Here is a 19,925-nt window from a genome sequence, read left to right as displayed (position 1 = left end):
GGTATACGTCTGTCGTTGTTCCCGGAACCACGTTATTCCGTCCTATAGGACGTCAATTTGGTTATGAATCTCTTTCGGTCTTGGCAACCGAATAAATATCTTTCTTTGGAAGAAATCTCGTCCAAGCTGGCTATGCTTTAATGTTTATTCTCCTGTCAGACAATTTCTGATGTTCGTGCGTTGGCTATTTCAGCGAGAGTTTTGTCCCCAAACAGGGTCATGTTCACGGTGGGAAGTCTCTTACTCGGACGGTCTCGTATCTGGCTTTTCTGGATGTCCCGAAGTTGTGTGTTGTGAGCTGTCTTAAGGCATATGAGGAAATTAATCTGGAATTCCAGCCTTTGGGTGAGCGACGACTTCTTATCGCCTTGAGAAAACCACAGAGAGCGGTCTCCTCTCCCGCTATAGCCAGGTGGGTGCGTTGGGTCATGCAGGATGCGGGCATTGAAACAAAGCAGTTTGAGATTCCCTCGACCAAGGGTGCAATGGCTTCTAAAGCTTTTTCCCTGGGGGCCCGTTTCGAGGACTTAATGCATGCTGCAGATTCGTTCTCGGATTTCACCTTCAAGAGATTTTACTTCAAACCGGTGTTGGAGGTCGCTCAGTTGGTGGTAAGTAAGCTTTAAACTAGCATAATCTGAGCCTCCGGTCCTGACATAGAATCGAAATTTGCCTAGCATTGTAACGGTAAGTTACAATTCTATTAAGGACACTGAGGAGAGGATTATCCCACCCAGAGCACGGTCTCGTGCGAACCCACCCGTATGTTCGTAAGTAACAGCTTTTTGTTTATTGTCTCTAATGTTCTGGGTTGTCATGATTGATATGATTGTTTTAATTGCTGGTAATTGTTAAGAATTGATAGACTGTTTGGATTAGGGTTTTTGTTCTTGGAAAGCCTTGTGCAGTCTCTGTTCTGTTTTAGGGAATTACAGTTCGAAACAAGACCAGTGAGGATGTGGGGTGACTTGCGCAAAGAAAGAGGAGGGGCAGCCAAAATGGAAGGACTATGTGCTGTTTATGGACACTGTAAAAGAACTTATTGTGGAACCTGCCTTGAGGTTATGGGAGTTGCAGTTTTTTGATCATGTTTATTCATGGATTGGTTCAGGTTTCTTATAATACTTCAGGAAAAGGATATTGATGCTTTTCTGGCTGCTATGAAATTTGTATGTTAATAAAGGCGGAGAAAGAAAAGCATAATCCTTGCCTCCGTGTCCTTAATAGAATTGAAACTTACCGTGACGATACTAGGTAAATTTCGATTCTTAAGTGTAATGGAAACAAAGATTTTAGCAGAATTAAAATAAATCAAAGCACTTAACTTGGGGATTTGCAAATGGTAAAAATGTGCTCAAACAATTTCACACACTGCTTGGACGCTTTATTGTTTGAATAGTAAAACTGTATTTCAGTGCGAATTTTGTGGCCATTTCAATTGAAAACATGCTCTCTGTAAATGACGGTACAAAAGGGGGTGGTGATGGACGGAGCATCTGAACCAATCAAACACTCACACCCAGTCAAAAGATCTGGGCTTGATCCATCACCGTTCTTTAGCCCACTCTGCCACCCCAGTTCAGACATGGCTATATGCAAATCATTCTGACCCTGTGCCTCATGGGAACAGTCCAGCCCGAACTGCCCAAGCCATGCCTTCCCTGGACCGGAAACAAGCTTCCGAGGACCGGTTTCTGGCATTCCAGCCGTCTTCAGCCCGGCTTGCTTGAATCCAGTGGCAAAGTGAGCAAGGGACTCACGTCTGAGCATACCCTGCCACACTTATGGCGGCCAAAGCAGTACAAAAGGGGGTGGTAATGGACGGAGCATCTGAACCAATCAAACACTCACACCCAGTCAAAAGATCTGGGTTTGATCCATCACCGTTCTTTAGCCCACTCTGCCACCCCAGTTCAGACATGGCTATATGCAAATCAGTCTGACCCCCCCTTTTGTACCGCTTTGGCCGCCATAAGTGTGGCAGGGTATGCTCAGACGTGAGTCCCTTGCTCACTTTGCCACTGGATTCAAGCAAGCCGGGCTGAAGACGGCTGGAATGCCAGAAACCGGTCCTCGGAAGCTTGTTTCCGGTCCAGGGAGGGCATGGCTTGGCAGTTCGGGCTGGACTGTTCCCATGAGGCACAGGGTCAGACTGATTTGCATATAGCCATCTCTGAACTGGGGTGGCAGAGTGGGCTAAAGAACGGTGATGGATCAAACCCAGATCTTTTGACTGGGTGTGAGCGTTTGATTGGTTCTGATGCTCCGTCCATCACCACCCCCTTTTGTACCGCTCTGTAAATGACGGCACACTTGCACACCATGCTTTAGTAGGGGTGTGAAATTCTGTAAAATAGCAGCTTGTCTAAAGGACAGGATGCTTCAATAATCTGCTTGTGTTGTAAAAGAAAATCCATTTATTCCTTTGGTGCCATGCAGTGGGGTCACAATTTATGGCAGCATTCTCATTGAACAGGAGCCCTGAAAATGGCCTCTTAGATTATGCCAGGAGTCATATAGGGTTTGTATTTTTACAGTGACGTGATTTTTTGCACCTTACTGCAAATATACATACTGGAACTGGAACTGGAAGTAGTGAGAAGTGGTAGTTCCATAGTTGGAGTATACGTGTGAGACTGTGCCCCCCCCCAAAAAACGTCATATTTAAGGATTTTTAATAACTCTTCCCTTATCTCGCCCCACACTAGGACATGTTGGAAATGGACTCCTGACAAAGCAGAAGTCTAACATTTTCCAGGGAAGAGGAAAAAGAGGTTGTAGGGAAATTGAACCTGCAAATGCTCAGCAGACATACACACAGACATTTTCTCATGCAAAAATACAGTTTACAAACGAGTATACTTTCCAGGCCTACTTCAATAAATACTTGTGAATTCATGAAAGTCGTAAATCTTCACTAATGCGAGGACATACAGCGTGGGAACACACTTTTGTGACTTTCTTTAACTACTGGGCCTGTAATTATGTTTAGCGTTAGCCAAAGCCTTCTGCTTTTAAAACTATATGCATATTTGTGAGCAACATCATTCGGCTCTTCCACAAGGAACAAACTGAAATGCAAAGTTGTTTTTCAATGCCAGGGACTACTACAGCTATAGCAATGTGTGCTTTTTGAGACAAAAAAGGCATCTTAGCTTTAGCCAATGTTTTTGTCACATTGGTAGGGCCCGGCAGCTTGCACAACAGTTACATTTTACAAAAATGATGTCAAAACAAAAACAAACATTGACAAAACCAAAAGGCTTTTAACCACTGCCAGACTGATTGTCTTTGTCAATGCTTGTCTGCTTTCATGTTTTCGCTATTCATGCCAAAACTGGTTTTACACTAATTTTTCATTATTAATATTGTTTGGAAATGCTAGCATGTATCAAACACATTTCAATACAGGATACCTCAAAGAAATGGTATCTAAAATTGCACTTTAACAAAACCTTTTTCTTCGGGTTGCTATTTTTTTCGTGCACATTTTAGTTTGAAAGCAAATTATCATCAATCTTGCTTTCAGGCTTCTGTGAGCATTTGAATTTAATCACACAGGATTCTGGGAGCATTATATGTAGCCTCAATTCGTTAAAACTTTGCAACCGTGTGTACACGCTCCTATACTGGAATCAGTGTCAGTAGTTCAAGCTGATCCTTTTAATAAAGGCTTAGTATCAATGAACAATAAATACAAATTCTAACAGCATAACTATATGAATACAAACCTTACTTTAACTGCAAACAGTACTCTTTCACGGACCCATAATTTGGTGCGGTGAACTGGCAGCCAATTGGTCAGGCAGCAGTGGGTTGGGCCTACTTGTCCAAAGCACAAAATAAATATGAAAACTTGATGTCCTTGACTCCATGCAATATGTACAGGGCGTCCGGCAATAGAAATTCCACATCCCTGTATTAGTAATATATATTTTCCACAGTGTGCTCCAAAATGCACCACAGGCAATATACCACACCATTAACACTCTCCTGCTGAATGGGTGTGACTCGTTTGCTATATGCGTTCTTTTTCGAACACTTGCTTTTTCACAATCCCTATGACTTCAGTGAATTAATATTGAGGATAGCACCAGCACTCTGAAAATTGTTCCAGCAGCACTGCTTCAAGTACTACATTTTCAATGCTCACCAAGGCCCTGCTGCCTCATGTAATTAGTGCAATATAATTCCAGGATGCAGAGTCAAAACAGTCCCACATTTACTACATCGGGTATACAGGGTTCTCTGGCTCAGTTTCCCCTGATTCTCAACCAGTCAGGTGAGGGTCTGTATCTCCGGTTTCTAGAATATCCTTCTCCCAGGTCCAGTCGTCTTACATTTCCGAGCAGGGGGATTTCACTGGCGTCCAATATATCATCAAACAAAGTTACTATTCAAAATGGTTGCACTGCCCAAATGAAGACTAAACACAAAATATAAGGTTTCAGATAACATGTGTGAAATAAACACATGCCCAAGTACAGGTGCCAAATAAAGAATCCATTCAAGTTATTCATTTACAATTAGTTCAAAAGTTGTATTGAAGGCATTTTATCCTGGTGGAAAATTGATTTATTCGCCAGCCTGGAAAGTTTCTCCAAACTAGTAACCGCTCCTCCGAACAGTGTTAAAATGTGTGTATTGGTAGCCGAGAAGGTCGTCTGACCATAATGTTCAAGGTGCAAGTACTGACAGCCGGCATGTGTTTAGTTGAATTCAGAATATTTTGAAGGCCGTAGAAAATGAAGATATTGGTCAGGACCCGTTGTGATTTTAAAGGGAGGAATTGGATTTGTGAACCTATGCATAACTTGCTTGGATACTTCAAAGAGTTCTTTGTGTGGAGCCTGCAATTGTAGACTTTCTGTGGAGTTATTTCTGTCAAATAGAAATGTTAAGGTAACCCTAGATCTGGTTGATTATGCTACTAATGCATTTCTGGAATAAATCATTTGGGGAGTGCTACCACATTCAATAGTGATAATGTTGTACAGCGATGGGAGAATGTCGTGCACAGTACTTCGCACTGGGAATCTACCTATATTCTTTTGTGACAAGGATGCTTTGTGGTTTAAGCCTATATTATTTGAATCGAATACACAATATAAGCTACAGGGGGGAGTTTGGTGTGCAGTTCATACACCTCCATCACTATTTCAAGTAAATTGCATTTTTATATGATCAAACAAAACTAGTACTAAACTGTTGCCCCACTGTTCGCAGCTACTGGAGTCTGCATTTTATTATTTTAATTTCCTAATAGTAAACACATGGGACAGGGTCACTCCAGTGACTTCAAAGTGCATTTATTTCAAAAGGTACAGCACCAATGCGTTTCATGTATCATTCTACGATTACAATATCATCACACTGTGGTCTATCCACATGCGACGTTAATGTATTATAATGGCTAAATCCGCATTACATTGTTGAATCTCATGTAAAGCGCTCTGATACCTTCGGGTCTAGCCAGCGCCATATAAAACTCTTTAAATAAATAAATAAATAAATAAATATAAATCTGTGGTATAAGATATTAGTTTCGTATGAGTGATTCATTTATGAGGACCCAAGTTAATTTTTGAAGAATATGTTGCTTAGAATTTAGGAAGTATTGCCTTTACTTCGTCTATGTTGTTGATGTTATACTCACATGAAGCCCTTCTTCACTGTTTACATACTGTGTTACACTTGAAAAGGAAGACAGACTATTGCAAAAAGTACTGTAAGCAAGGCTCATTTCAGAGCAGAAATGCATTGGTGCTATCGTTCTTTAAACAAATGCACTTTAAAGTCCTTGGACGCCATGGAGAAAAGTTCAGAGAAAAGCACAAATATGGCAACAAAGAGACAGGCCCTGAAGAGAGGACACGCGCACACACAAATACCTTGTAGGAACGAGTCCTGGAGATATGGCTTCATTGGGCCAGAAGTATTTGATGATGATAATGATGGTGACATACCAGGTGCCAATCACACTCAAGGCACTGTAAGTAAGAGAGAGAAGGAACAACCAAATGAATCCAGAACATCCAAGCCCACAGAGGTTGAAGATAGAAGTACAAAGATAAAATGTGGTTGCATGCCCTGTGGTGCAACTCTCTGATGCGTAAGGAGGTGCACACTAAGTGTAGGAAGGGGCAGGACAGGGCACAGGTGCATTGGCAGGTTATCTCCAGATCCCAGTACTTAAATACAATATTTGGAGTGCTGCTGCCAAACCCAAGGTATACTGACAGAGCTCAGGGGATCATAGTACTGAAACATATCATCACAGTTGCAGTAAATACAGTACTGAAGTGCACTGGCGGCACTTTGGGGATTGCTGTATTTTACGTCAATATGAAAAGTGCTGCTTCTATGGCTGGTAAGAACTGACAGACCTCGGAATATCTCAGGAATAGAACATAATATCAGATCTACTGCAAATATACAATTATGTTCACTAGGCTAATTATGCAAAGATCTCAGTGATGGTATCACAAGTGCTTTATAGGTCAGGACTATAGTGTCAGTGGCTTCTGCTGCAAAGGAATCAGGTGCTCTGGTAGTGTATGGAAGTACCAGGGCAGCCTGCAAGAAGGGACTGAAGAGCACTGGAAAGTAAAGAAGGATAATGGAGGGCTCTACACCCCCTTCTGACCAGCTGACTTTACCACCAAGAACCGCTAATTATGTTTGTCATCCTCTCACCTGGCATACTTCTGGAAGCCAATCTCCTTAGGGATCGACAAGGGCAAGACTACCAAGATAGCGGTAACACTGATGGTCAACTTGCGGTCGGTGTACCAATGACTGCCCTCAGAGGATCCCGCCTCAGTCTTCGCAATAGCCGCAATGACTGGAGAAAGAGAGAAAGATGGAGAAAGTCAAACAAACTCATCTGAGGGCTATGGAATTACAAGGAGCGTCGCTGTGAATTTCTCCTGGCTTAAAAGGCTAGGGATTGTGGCTGAGATTCCTCTTTTACTCTTACTTACTCTTATCCTCCTGGTCGCCGATGATGATGAGAAAGGTGATGCAGGTGCCGAAGGTGTAGACCGCAATGGCAATCTCGCAAAGGACTCCAGCCGCCTTGCCGCACACTGCCCACACCACCTCCTGATAGGTGCGCTCATTGCTGGCCTGGGAGCAATACGCCAGAATGATCAAGCCACTGATGATGAAGACCAACATGCTCTGTAAGAGGACAAAGGCTGTTAGCCTTACCGCTGACATCCAATATCTATAGTTTGTTGTTCTAGGAAGAAGGAGAGATACTCAATACAGTTTCTTGTCTAATGCACACGGATAGTGAAAAAGGAACCAGACTTGCTTCCATGTAAGGTGAGCCTTTATGCACTATAGCTGTGGCTCTATAGTGTTGCTTTGTGCTTCGTTCTACACTTTCCTAGGATAATGCATGGTATAACTGCATGGCCCAAGAGGCCCTCAGTACAAATGTAGAGAACGCTGCTCAATCAACTCAAGAATTCATGTCAAAGTTCACAAACAGAGCACGGAGAACCAAAGTACTCCAGACAGAGAACCACAGATAAATGATCTTTTTTAATCAAGTGATCAGCATAACTTTAGATAGCCAAAGAGGAAATTAAAGTGTCTATTTTTTCCATAATCTGTATCTTTGTAAAAGAATCTTGTGGTTTTCTCTGTACATTCAGATCTTGTCATTTAACTGATGATCTGTAGATCACTGCCTCCCTTGCGGCTCCATCCACTGACATTCCAAGACCAGAATGGTTCCCTTTCTTTCATAAACACTTCCTCCGATATCAGACTATGAATGGGATAGTAAAAAGATGACATGTATATATGGGAATGAGAGAAGGAAGAAGAGGGTGTAGTGAGAAAACATTTGGGTTTATTGCACCCGACGAGTGTGAAACATACGTGCAGTGGTGCCCAGAGGGAAGAGTTCTATCCCTTGTTGTAAAATTGTAGGATTCATCGTTCTAGACCATATGTTTCTGGCTAGAGCCTAACTTGGTCTCTCAGCTAGGACTGGTAGAGTCCTGAAGGTCCAATAATTTTCACTCTGGAATGACCACATTAGTCTGCATGCCCATACAATCCTCGTCATGTTTCACATAATTAAATGTAGTTAATATTACGGTGCACGCTTACTCAGTCTATCCTTTGCCTCGTTTGTATATCCTTAAATTTCTGGCGTGCAAATCGGATTGGGTGTCAACCTTCCACTAACACTTATAAGGCTGCGGCTTATCAGTAAGGGTGAGCAAAACGTGTGTAATTTGCTGCAACATCATTATGCAAACATAACGCAAACCTATGAGTAATTAAGCAAAATGCAAATCACTTCCGAAATATTACCTGCAAGGACCGTCCAGGGAAAAAGAAAATCAACTCAAAAATGTATTTTTGAGTTGATTTCAGGTTACTTGCATTCAAGACACTGTGGCTTGCATTTAGATGTGTTCTTTTGCAACCAAAAATTACCCGAAAGATCGTTGTGGTTAAAAAACCTACCTGAAATGTTTGCTGACCGCCCACACAGCTTGCATTCAGATTTGGAGTTTCATACTCAAAAATTACCTCAAGAGTCCGCTTGGGTAAACAAATCTACCTGAAATGCTGCTGGCATTCCAAAAATTACCAGAACGGTACATCTCACCTTAAAATTTCTTCGTGAGATTCCAACAATGTGGCATAATGGTGTAATCTAAGCAATTTAACAAACTTTGTGATGCAAAATTACCAAAACTATAGCAATTATTTTGTGTAACAAAAGTTCTCCCAGGCCTAGTTATCAGATTGATCTATATAATCCAAACATCATGTACCTAGTCTTTGCCATTTAGTTTCCAAATCATAATCATAAAATGTGTTTGGCCAACTGGTTCCCCAGAAGGCACATATTTGTTAAATGGAAACCCAGTACTAAAATATTGTGCCTGGCCTCAAAGAAGGGATCCAGCAACTCTAGGTACCCTTCAGTCTAAAATAAATTCATTAACTTTATCAGTTTTTTCTACACACAAAATATATGTGGTGTTCATGTTGTTGAAAATTCCCTTATTTCTATAGCCCTTCTTCCTACAGGTACTTTGCAACATATAGAAATCTAATCTGTTATAAAAAATTGCTGTACACTGCTGAATCTCTTTAAAAATGAATTACTTAATTTTGCAAGAAAGTTATACACAGCCAAAAAAAAAACTCTTCAGTAAAGGCAGGGCATTTTTTCAGCAGCACCAACAATTTTGATAGTAGCTGCCACACTGCATGGTACAACAATTGAAGTTTGTCATAAGTGACACTTGTCTACATGTTTTACTGCTCTGATCACTAAGCCTATAACCCACCGTAGCATATCCAAGCTGTTCCTTATTGAAAAGACTTGGAATGAACATTAAGCCGAATATAAAAGCAAGCATTGACAGATCCAATAGGTATAGTATTGCTTAAAAACACTAAAATACTCTAGGACAAGTAAAGGCGTTCTGATATCTCAAAAAAGTAGACTTAATTCGATGTTTTTGATCTTTATAAATTGCCAGATTTATTTTCCAATTACTTTTCACTCTGGAAACTGAACAGAATTTTAAAAGAATAAGGGAAGTGTCAGAATGTAAAGGGAAACAATTGCCAAGACCTGATTTACTTTCCACAGAATTCAGCCATTTGGTCCTCTATAGTAGCCCCAGGAGCTTATTAATGGGCCTCCAGAGACACCAGTTGAGTGAGTTTAGCAGATGTCATAAACGTCTTTGTATACCAAAGCTTGTGCTTTCATGCTCTATGATGATTGTGCGAGATAAAACTAAAACAATCTTTAAAGACTGCTCCACAGCCATACCCCATCAAAAATATCCCAGTTACTGTACTTTTACAGGTATGGATCGAGGTGGGATGCAACACAGCACAGTTGGGGCAGGAATTTGGTCAGGGGAGCAGAACACAAAGGAGATAGCCACAACACATGCACTATCATGGAGTGCTGAATAAAAAATAAAAAAGTAGCTCCCTTAATGTTAGCAGTGGAAGGAAGTCATTCAACATGGCTATTAAGACTATGCCTCGGTAGAGGCGGTGTGGGAAGTGGTAGTCAAACACAAGAAGAAGGTAAGGTATTGAATAAAAAGTAAGTAAATGAGAGGGACAATAAAGCAAACCATGGTAAGCAGTGGGCAGGCTGTTATCCCACTGTAAGTTCACAATAGGTCTTTGGCAACCAGACAGCTTAATCTGTCTGGTAGGGAAGACCTAAACGCTCAGCAGTGGCAGAAAGGTATTCCCTGTTCAACTATCTAACACCATCATATCGGTTATGGAGTTATGCTAAGTAGCAGCATACGTCCTTGTGTAATGCAACCCTTTCAGCATGACTTCTACTCACCATCTGTAGGGCGATGCCTGCTGCTACACCGCCTGCGGTGCAGAAGGCAGCTGGAAAGTTGAGCAGTCCAGCCCCCAAGGCTGCATTCACCACAATGAAGACAGCCCCCAGAGAAGAGGTAGCACTCTGTTCCCGGCCAGCCTTGGGAGCGCTCTCCACACAGGGACTCTGAAGGAGGTGGGCCCGCTCACCGGCATCCGCACTCCAGTCTGTGTCATTGTACTCGCTGTTGATAGTCACATTATTAAGCGACATTTTTGCAATTCAGGGGTCTGTCCTGCTTTAAAGTCTCACAGGGGTCACCTGGGGCTTTGGTCCATTTTAGGCAGAGTCTTGGGCCAGAGGCTAGGCAGCTGGAATATCAGAGGATTTTAACCATGTTGTGTTGTATGGACAAATGCCAACCTCGGTTTACACCTCTGCCAGCTTGAGTTGTGCTCTGGATGTAGAAAAGAACAGACCTGTGAAGGAAAAAACATATGGTTACTACATATCAGAGATGAGATGCTGCCTTACTTTAAACATGACAATATAATTTCCCCCAGACCAGCTTAATTCTCAAATATGTGGCTAGTATAGGAGGTAAAACCTGCTCCCCTGTATAGTCTGAATGTCAAGCCCCAATGCTTTGTTTGCGTTGAGAGAAATGAGGCAAAATATTTTTGATGACAATTTTCCAATCACAGATAATAAACCATAGGTATTACGTGTAGTTCTGAAAAGAAACTCATTAAATATTCAAGTACTTCAGGGTTTAGCAAGGTACCTGGGAGTAAGTAAGTACATTTGCATAGTTAATTAAAACCATTGCAATTCCTCTTAAAAACACTATTTCTACGCACAATACATTTTTCACCATAGCCATAAAATTACATCTACATAAAATATATGTTCCATTTCACGTTTCCTATTTGAAATCATGAGGTTAGTACATTTAAATGAACATTATTAAATAATAATCAGTTTGTTTTTAATGTCCTCTAAAAGTTTAGCGAAGGGTCGAGTTCCGGCATTCTCTTTTGCGCCACCTACATACATGTAATACTTTTTTAGACAACCGTTAAATAATTCTGCTTGATATATTAACCTCTAAAAGCATAATGAAGGGTCAAGTTTCTGCATCTTTTTTTCTACCTCCTTCATAAACTTCACCAAGCTACAGTTCAACTGCGGGTCGTTGGGTACAAAACAGGCAAGAACTGCATGTCTTCGTGAGCGTATTCCTCGCTGGTTAAATTGGAATTCCAACAAACGTTTCCTTTCCTCCATCAGTTTGTCACAGGAGCACAACAAATGTGGCATGTCTTCAGGCGCCATGCCGCATAAACGACAGAGGGAACCCCCATTATCCGTAAACCAGTGTGGGAGATGGCATACGCAAGGTAACAGGCCCAATCTATACTTTAAAAACGTACATTTTGTAGTTCTTGAGTACCCGAGGTCAAGGTAGCTCTGTTGACCTTGTTTAGAGTAGGAGTTTAGTATAATCCACCCATGCGACCTCTTGGCAACACATGCTTTATCTTCAATCCATGAAAGGTGCTTTATTGTTTTCTTTACTAATCTTTTGATCGCAGTATGATTAGTAGGGGTATTCCACAGCTCCTGTAGCCCTAGGTTCGCCAGGCTGTTTTTCAAATACTTGGCGGATGGCGAGGCTGGATTCCGCTCTAATTCGGACCATAAGTAGCTGTTTAAGATTCCCTTTTTTGCATTCCGGACTTTGTCCCACGTAGTTATGTAGGCCCCCTGTCTTGCCAGAGAATGCTTCTGGCCGCCAAACTCTAGCCTGAGTTGAGCCGGGGAAGTATATTTTGGCAGGCTGAAAATGATACTATATGCAGCTGTCACAGTTTTATCCAGAATTGCTGCGTCTCTTCCTCTCTGTACTTCACTCCCATAAGTAATTGTGGGCAGCAGTTTGGCTCTTATCACTTGTGCCAGGGGCAGAAGAGATGGACTGGAAAGCCTGCTATTTTTTTTTTTAGAGAGAAATTGATATTGCAATGCCTTTTCCGCTGATGCTGGCTTTCTGAATGGTAAACTGGCCACTATTGTCGATTTTAACTCCTAGATACTTGTACACTGTTGTATCTTCTATGCGGATGTTGTTCCAAAACCAGCCATGTGGAGTTTTCCCTTTTTTGTTAATTGACATTGTTTGTGTCTTCTCCAGATTTATCGTCAGTTGATTTCCATCAGAGTACCTCTGTGTGGCATCCACAAGATTTTGCAGCCCTATTTTTGTATGACTGATTAGAACTAAGTAATCCGCATATAGTAACGTTGGCAGTATTTGGCCTCCTAGTTTTGATGCGTGAGAATTGCAATTGTTAAGAATCGGAATTTGGTCTCCTAGGAACAAATTAAATAGCGTTGGGCCAAAACACATCCCTGTATGAGACCCTTATTGGTTGGGATGCGTCTGGACAGGTGAGAACCGTCTCCCAGCTTCACCTGTATCCAGGTTTCACTATGCAGGTTAATCAGCAGGTCTAGTAATGGCCTCGGTATCCCCCACTTCTTCAATTTGGATCACAGAAGATTCCCATTGATATGGTCAAAAGACGCCTTGTAGTCAATAAAGCACAGGTGGATTGTCATTTTGGTAGTTTTGCTTTATCAATTAGCTGACCCATTGTCAAAATATTCGTTGTTGTCCCAACTGATTTGGCAAAACCCGTCTAATTAACAGGAATTAAGGAGTTTTCTGTGGCCCAGGCCTGCAATTCTTCCAAGAGGATCATTATCCATAAGGGCGACCAATCTATAATTACATGGTAGAGATTTATCCCCTGACTTGATAAATTGGAGAAATAATCGAGCCCTTCCAGGAAGCAGGTAGTATATTAAACTGTTTAATTTCCATAAATAGTGGCTCGAGTGCTACAGCCCATTTGCTTTCGTTCTGTTTGTAAAGAATGGGAGGGATAGGGAAGGGAGGAACATGGCGGCCGTAGTCTGAGCGGTCGCGGGTCTGCTTCCCTCGGGCGCCTTCTGAACTCTTGATGCCGGGGCACTAAACAGCTTTTGTGGTTACCTTGTGTCCGGGCATGCATTGGTGGTGGATTTTAGCCCCTGGATAGTGCGGTAATGAGAGAAGAGCCCCGGAAGTATTGGCAGGCTTGCCCCGTCGCATTTGAGGCTAGCGTGTCAGATCTCCGGAGCAGCGAACACAACGAAGCCGCGTTGGAGGTGGGAGGTGGTGGCTGCAGCCGCCCACGGCAATAGTAGCCTGTATTCCCTGTATCTCCGAGCCCGGGGGAGAGGACCAACGCAGCGACCGGACGCCAGCTACCTGGTTACTGTGCAGGTAGGGGGGACCCGGTCGGTGCCTGATGTTTTCACCGAGGTTCAGACCGAGGTCCTCGTAGGGGGAAATGAGCTGTTGCAGTTAAAACGCCAAGGACCTGGTGGCTGTTTGTTCTTCCTCGGCAAGTGTGTATCTAAGGAAGAGATTGCTATAGAGAGCACTGGTTATCCGGGGGAGTACAGGGGGTGCAGATTTACAAAGGAGGGTATTCTCTCACAGGGGTGCATGGAATGCATGGAGAGGAGCATCAATATTGAGGGACTATCCCCCCCAAAATTAAACAGATACTCACTACGAGCGAGAGCAGCACACCTAGCCGCTAATAGAGATATTGTACATTTCTCTCAGCGAGTCTCCATGCCTGTGGTAGTAGCAACAGAAGCCAGGAGCAACCCCCCTACATTAGCAAAGCAGCACAAGCAGGTACTGGGGGCACGAGACACGGCAGGAGGCGAAACACCAGCCAAGCGACAGCAAGGCCAGATTACAGGAAAGGAAAAAGAAAAAAAACAGCGATCAAAACAAAAGTCACTCCATCCTTGAAAACTTTTTATCAGGTTATTTCACTAACAACTTCTTCTAAAACGCAGCAACCGCAACTGCAGGACAGCACTATGCCCAGCCCCACCCAAGAGGGTCCTGACCATCTACTGCCAAAATACATACACTTACTCCAGCCCCTTCTCGGGCATCCAGCCCTATGCCCAAAGAGAAGACAGGGAAGTCAGTAAAGATCAAGACCCCCGAGCCAAAACAAGTCAGGAACAATGTATTCTGCACTTAGAGTCAGTTACCGTAGGGGGGGCAGGAACAGGATATTCACCCTGAGATAGATCTCTCCAACAGGTATTCAGTGCTAGAGGGATCTGAAGAAACCTTCCACGATCTTGCCCAACAACCAAGAGATGGAGATAAAAATCAAGAACTTAGTCAGATGGGCGTAAATCCCCTTACCTTAAATTCAACTCCGCACTCATTAGCTGACTTATTGATGGCCATGAAGGGAGAAATGACATCTAGATTCACCGTCTCGGAAGCAAATCAGGCGGAGATGGCCTCTAGATTTTCAGTTTCAGCGGCAAACCAGGTAGCAATTCGGGCATCATGTGAGGCTCTTGCTAAAACACTCGAGGAAGAGATCCCAAAATTGAAGGAATCAATAGTATCTACCTCATCTAGGTTAGAATCTCTTGCCTCACAGAATTAAGAGCTTAAGAATGCCCTGGAGCGCCTTGAAAATCATTCAAGGCGTAATAACCTGAAAATCCTGAACATTCCGGAGTCCGTTGAAGGGGAGGACATTAAGGGGTTTCTGATTGCCCTGTTAAAAGCCACAGTTTAAAAAAATCAACCAGACATCGACCTCAACTATGAGATTCAAAGGGCACATAGAGACTTGGAAAACAGAAACCTCGCAAAATCCTAGTGAACTTTTTGTCATATTCTGTTAAGGAGCTCATTCTTTCAGCTGCACTAAAAGAGGGGAGTATTTTGTCACCACCATCAGACCACCCCACTTTCTCTTTCCTCATTAGATCAGACATTTCACACACAACTGCCACAAGGCAGTGGGAGTTGGGGAAGAGATTGGAGGAGCTCAACAGTCTTGGGGCAAAAGCACAATTAAGATTCCCTGCCACCATTCGGGCAATGTGGAATAACCACATGCATATGCTACGATCCTCAGAAGAAGTTGACACTCTCATCACTAAAATCCAGCTTGAAAAGCAGAGTGGGAAATAAGGGAGTGTCCAGTGGCTTAGTCTGAGGGTCCCGTCTTCTTGTCCCGACTGTAACTGTAACGATAGTAACAATAGTTTTTCACTAAGGAAGGTAGCCCGAGGGAGTAGTACCCGAATAGGCTCTGCTTATTGTAAGGGAGGGTTCCTCAAGGTGAAGGGTGGTTTGGGGGATTAAAGGGGCACCGAAGGGAGGGCGGGGGAGATGGAGGGTGGGGAGCACTAGGTGGGGAGCAGAGTAGGGAAAAAATAAAAATAAAAAATACCTCATCTCACCGTAACTTTTGTTTTCTTAATAAAGAACTAATAAGGGAGCGCAGTAATTGCAATGACGTCCAAGACCATGATGGGTAATGTAAAAGATAGCCGTAAAATTCAATGTATGTCTTGGAATCTAAATGGCCTGAGATGTCCGCGTAGGAGAAGATTAATTTTGAAATACCTAAAGCTTGCACCAGTACAGATATGTCTACTACAGGAGACACATCTAAACCCAACAGAGTTTCATGAGGTTTTTTCTAAGATTCCATGGGTACAGTGTTTTTGCGCTTCACAACAAGCACCGAGTAGCCGTCGGGTAGCTACTGTTATAAAGAAAGGTGTGCCCTGTAGGATTAAGTCTGTCCAAACGGATCAATCTGGTAGGTGGGTAATAGCCCTATTAGATTTAGGAGGAGCTGAGATGACGTATTTATCTTACTATGGCCCCAATACGGATGACCCTTCATTTTTAGCTAAAGTACAGGGGAGCTTAATGCTGGTAAGTCCTCCGCTGATAATAGGTGGAGACTTCAATATAAGACTTGACCCCGTAAAAGACAGCTCCAATCTAAATTACATGACAGCTACCCCAAAATCACGTAGGGTAATGAAAAATCTAATTTTAAACCTAAATCTAGCTTACATATGGAGATCCAAAAGAGGAGATGTTCAGGGATATACTTACTACAGCAAAAAGTATAGACACTCCTCACGGATTGATTACATGTTGGTTAATAAAGAATCGCTTAAAAATGTTATTAGCATCTCAGTTCAGCCAATACACCTATCAGATCATGCTCCCTTAATAGCCGTCTATGCTCTTAGGGGTAATTATGTCCAACCTAGATGGACATTAAACAGAGCAATGATAATAGACAGGGAGATCATTCAAGCTATTAGTAGATCTTCCCTAGAATTTGTTTCCTTCAACCTGGGATCAACCTCAATTGACCAAGTATGGGATGCTTATAAGGCCAACTTGAGAGGCCAACTACATGCCCTAATAAGTTCGAAAAACCGGTTAAAAAACCAAGAACTACAAGCGCTAGAGGGGAGGATAGCTGTATTGGAGACGGAAAGGAGGAAGTTCACTATAGGAGACCTGGGGGATTTAGAGTCGATAGATAACAAATTGGAGGAGACTAGACAACATTTTAGGTTACTCTTAGACCAGAAGTGTAAGGCACTGTGGCAGATCAGAAACATGGAGATATTTGAGTATGGGGAGAAGGCAGGGGCACTGTTGGCCTGGAAGGCTAGGTTAGACCGGGCAAGAATGATATTAGTGAGCTAATTATTGATAATAATGGTAACAAATCTTCCAATCAGGAAGATATACAAAATACTCTACTAATCACTCTTTTCGGATCTTTATAAAGAAGATCTCGAACCTACCCAAGCCCAGATATCCTCCTGGCTGGAAGATAAATCCTTGCCTACTCTAACGGAGGCCTCCAGAGAGACACTTGATGCCCCCATAACAATAGAGGAAATCAGGAACCAAATAAAACGAGCAAAAAATAAAAAAGCCGCCGGCCTCGACGCTCTCCCTAATGAAATATATAAATTAATACAAGAAGATCTTCTACCGGTAATTCTTACGCTTTTTAATTCAATTTATTGCTTTAACGGGGTGATGCCAAGATCTTGGAGGGAAGCCACGTTAGTGTTAATCTTAAAACCTGGGAAAAAACCCTTGGCCGCAGACTCCTACCGTCCAATCTCCCTGCTGAACGCAGATTATAAGATCTTCATGGGCATTTTAGCAGGTGGATTGGCGAAAGTGGCATCTAACTTGATCAACCCCAATTAGAAGGGCGTTATGCTGGGAAGGGCGATCCAAGAACAAACCCAGCTCTTGATAGGTAACATCGACCTAGCCGTGGTAAATATGGCCCCACTAGCAGTAGTGGCAATCGATGCCGCAAAAGCCTTCGACCGTGTGTGTTGGAGGTATCTCTGGGGAGTATTAGAGGCCATGGGCTTGGGCCCAGTGTTCGTACAGACTATAAAACACTGCTACTCTGACGCATCAACCAAAATCCTGTTGAATGGCTCTCTGACTCCAAGTTTCTCAATCCAGAGGGGGACCAGGCAGGGATGTCCTCTGTCCCCCCTATTATTTAACCTCTACATAGGACCCCTAGCTCAGACCATAAGACTCAATAACACCATTATCCCTTTTAAATCATCAAGCTATGAGTCCAAATTGGCCCTCTATGCCGATAATGTAATAGTTTAACCAGCGATCCAGAGCGCACCAATCCACAACTGGAACACACGCTGAGGGAATTTGGTAAAGTCTCGGGGTATCTTGTAAATTCGGATAAGTCCGAAATAATGTGTTGGAACATTACTTATAGAGGCGGTCGTGAAAGCAAAGAATTGAGGTATCTTGGAATCAAAATAGTCAAAGACCTAAATAAAATCCTGGTAAATCTGGGGAAAATAGAAAAGGAGATAGATTATTTGTTTGCTAAATGGAAGAACCTCCCTTTGACCATCTATGGGAGGGTCAATTTAGTAAAAATGTCTGTGCTCCCTAAATTGACATATATTTAATGCCATTCTATTAACTTACCCCAGTAAATATATCAGCAGGATACAGGGGGAAATAGGCAGTTTTATCTGGGGGCATAAGAAGGCCAGGATGTCGTGGAAAAAGCTGAGGAGGAAGCTCCTCAAAGGAGGATTAGCAATCCCGAACATCAACTGGTATCCGATGGCCTTTCAATTCAAAGGTGTTAGGATGTTACTATCTTTTCCTGAACAATCGGCCTGGGGTAGGGTATTGAGGGAAATGGTTTTGGTCGAAGGTGGACAGGGAGGCTTTTTGTATAAATTTGGCGCACCTAAGAATTTCAAGAGAATTCGGCTTAAGGTTTTGAAATTAGCACTATCTAACTGGTATAAAATTAGAAGTATATGGGGCATGGGGTATTTCTCTGATTTTGACCCAATTTGGGACTCCCCCGGGACACCACTCTGCATGAAGGACAGCTTAGCGATTACAATCAAAAGTGCAGGGATAGTCAGATGATCGGATTTGGTAGATTCAGAGGGCATCCTTCCCTGGGAAATTTTACAAGCTAAGATAGGCCCCCTCTTTTCAAGATTTACATTTTTTCAATTAAAATCTTGGTACGAGTCAGAAGTGGGGGACATCTCAGGTAACTGGGAATTAGAGCAGCTGCTGCAAGACCCCCGACCCAGTAAGAAGGAGATAGCTCTCTGGTACACCCGAATCCAAGAAGCCGAAGAAGCCAAGATCACCTCCACTACATCAATCTGGAATCTAACGCCACTCGCCCCGAACATCGAGGAATTATTTGAATCATCACTGAAGATATTATATAAATATGTAAAACCTGCCTCTCCGAAGAAAAATCACTTTTTGTGATAAATAGGCTATATTATACCCCAGCCAAAATCGCAAAATTTGCTCCCAATCCACCTCCAAGCTGCCCTAGATGTACCCATATCAACGCCAATGACTTGCATATTTTTTTCCAATGCCCGGAATTAGAAATTTTTTGGCAAGGTGTGGGGGAAATCTTAACATCTATCTTTGAAACAGATATAGTAGTAGACTTATTCTTGGTGTTTTTTGGTAAGAACGATTCTATAAATGGAGTCTTAACACAGATTCAAAAAGCTCTTCTACTATACTTAATACTATTGGCAAGGAGAGAGATCTGCATTAAGTGGAAAGCCACCGCCCCCCCGGGCAGGGAAGACTGGCTACTGGAGAAGATGGTCCACCTAACATCTGGTGGCCCCTGATAAGATGGGCACGACAAAGGCACCTGATCAATTAATAATTAAAGAACTAAAAGGCTCCTGTTACTAAAGTCCTATGATTACACCAGTCCTCAATTACGTGAGGAAGGCCATGGGGCCTAGACGGAAACAGTGAGCCAAAGGGGCCCCCAGTTGCGAAAGGATTAATTGGCTTGTTAAATCTGTGAAAGTCTTTGGTGAGATGAGGACAAAAAAAAAAAAAAAAAGAAGAAGAATGGGAGGGATACCGTTCGGGCCTGGCGCCCCTTCTCTTCTTCCCTTTTTAATTTGGCGCATGATTATCTTTTGTAGGTTTATCTCTCCTATATTCATGGTTGTAATACTGCCTTCTTGTTTGTAAAGAGTTCCACACAGTCGGTTTAATTTGTTGTCCTCATTTTCTGTCTCTAAATCGGAGTCCCTGTGTTGTGTGAAGTGATCTTTAAGATAGTTTGCCCATGCTTCTTGAGTG

General features: G+C 42.7%; 1 protein-coding gene across 1 annotated transcript in view; it reads right to left on the bottom strand.

Moving 5' to 3' along the window:
• The window catches only part of SLC38A7 (solute carrier family 38 member 7), a 127,446-nt gene that overhangs the window by 84,019 nt on the left and 23,502 nt on the right, over positions 1–19,925 (bottom strand). The window contains exons 2-5 of the mRNA XM_078670388.1: positions 10,361–10,821; positions 6,984–7,182; positions 6,697–6,844; positions 5,892–5,990 (exon numbers count right to left, since the gene is read on the bottom strand). Coding sequence (XP_078526514.1) covers positions 5,892–5,990; positions 6,697–6,844; positions 6,984–7,182; positions 10,361–10,615 — 701 coding nt within the window. The 5' untranslated portion in view covers positions 10,616–10,821. The remainder of the gene's footprint in view (positions 1–5,891; positions 5,991–6,696; positions 6,845–6,983; positions 7,183–10,360; positions 10,822–19,925) is intronic.

This window comes from Lissotriton helveticus, chromosome 12 (assembly GCF_964261635.1).
Source record: "Lissotriton helveticus chromosome 12, aLisHel1.1, whole genome shotgun sequence".
NCBI lineage: Eukaryota > Metazoa > Chordata > Amphibia > Caudata > Salamandridae > Lissotriton > Lissotriton helveticus.
The sequence above is the reverse complement of the archived record's forward strand: the minus strand, read 5'-3'. Positions and strand labels throughout refer to the sequence as shown.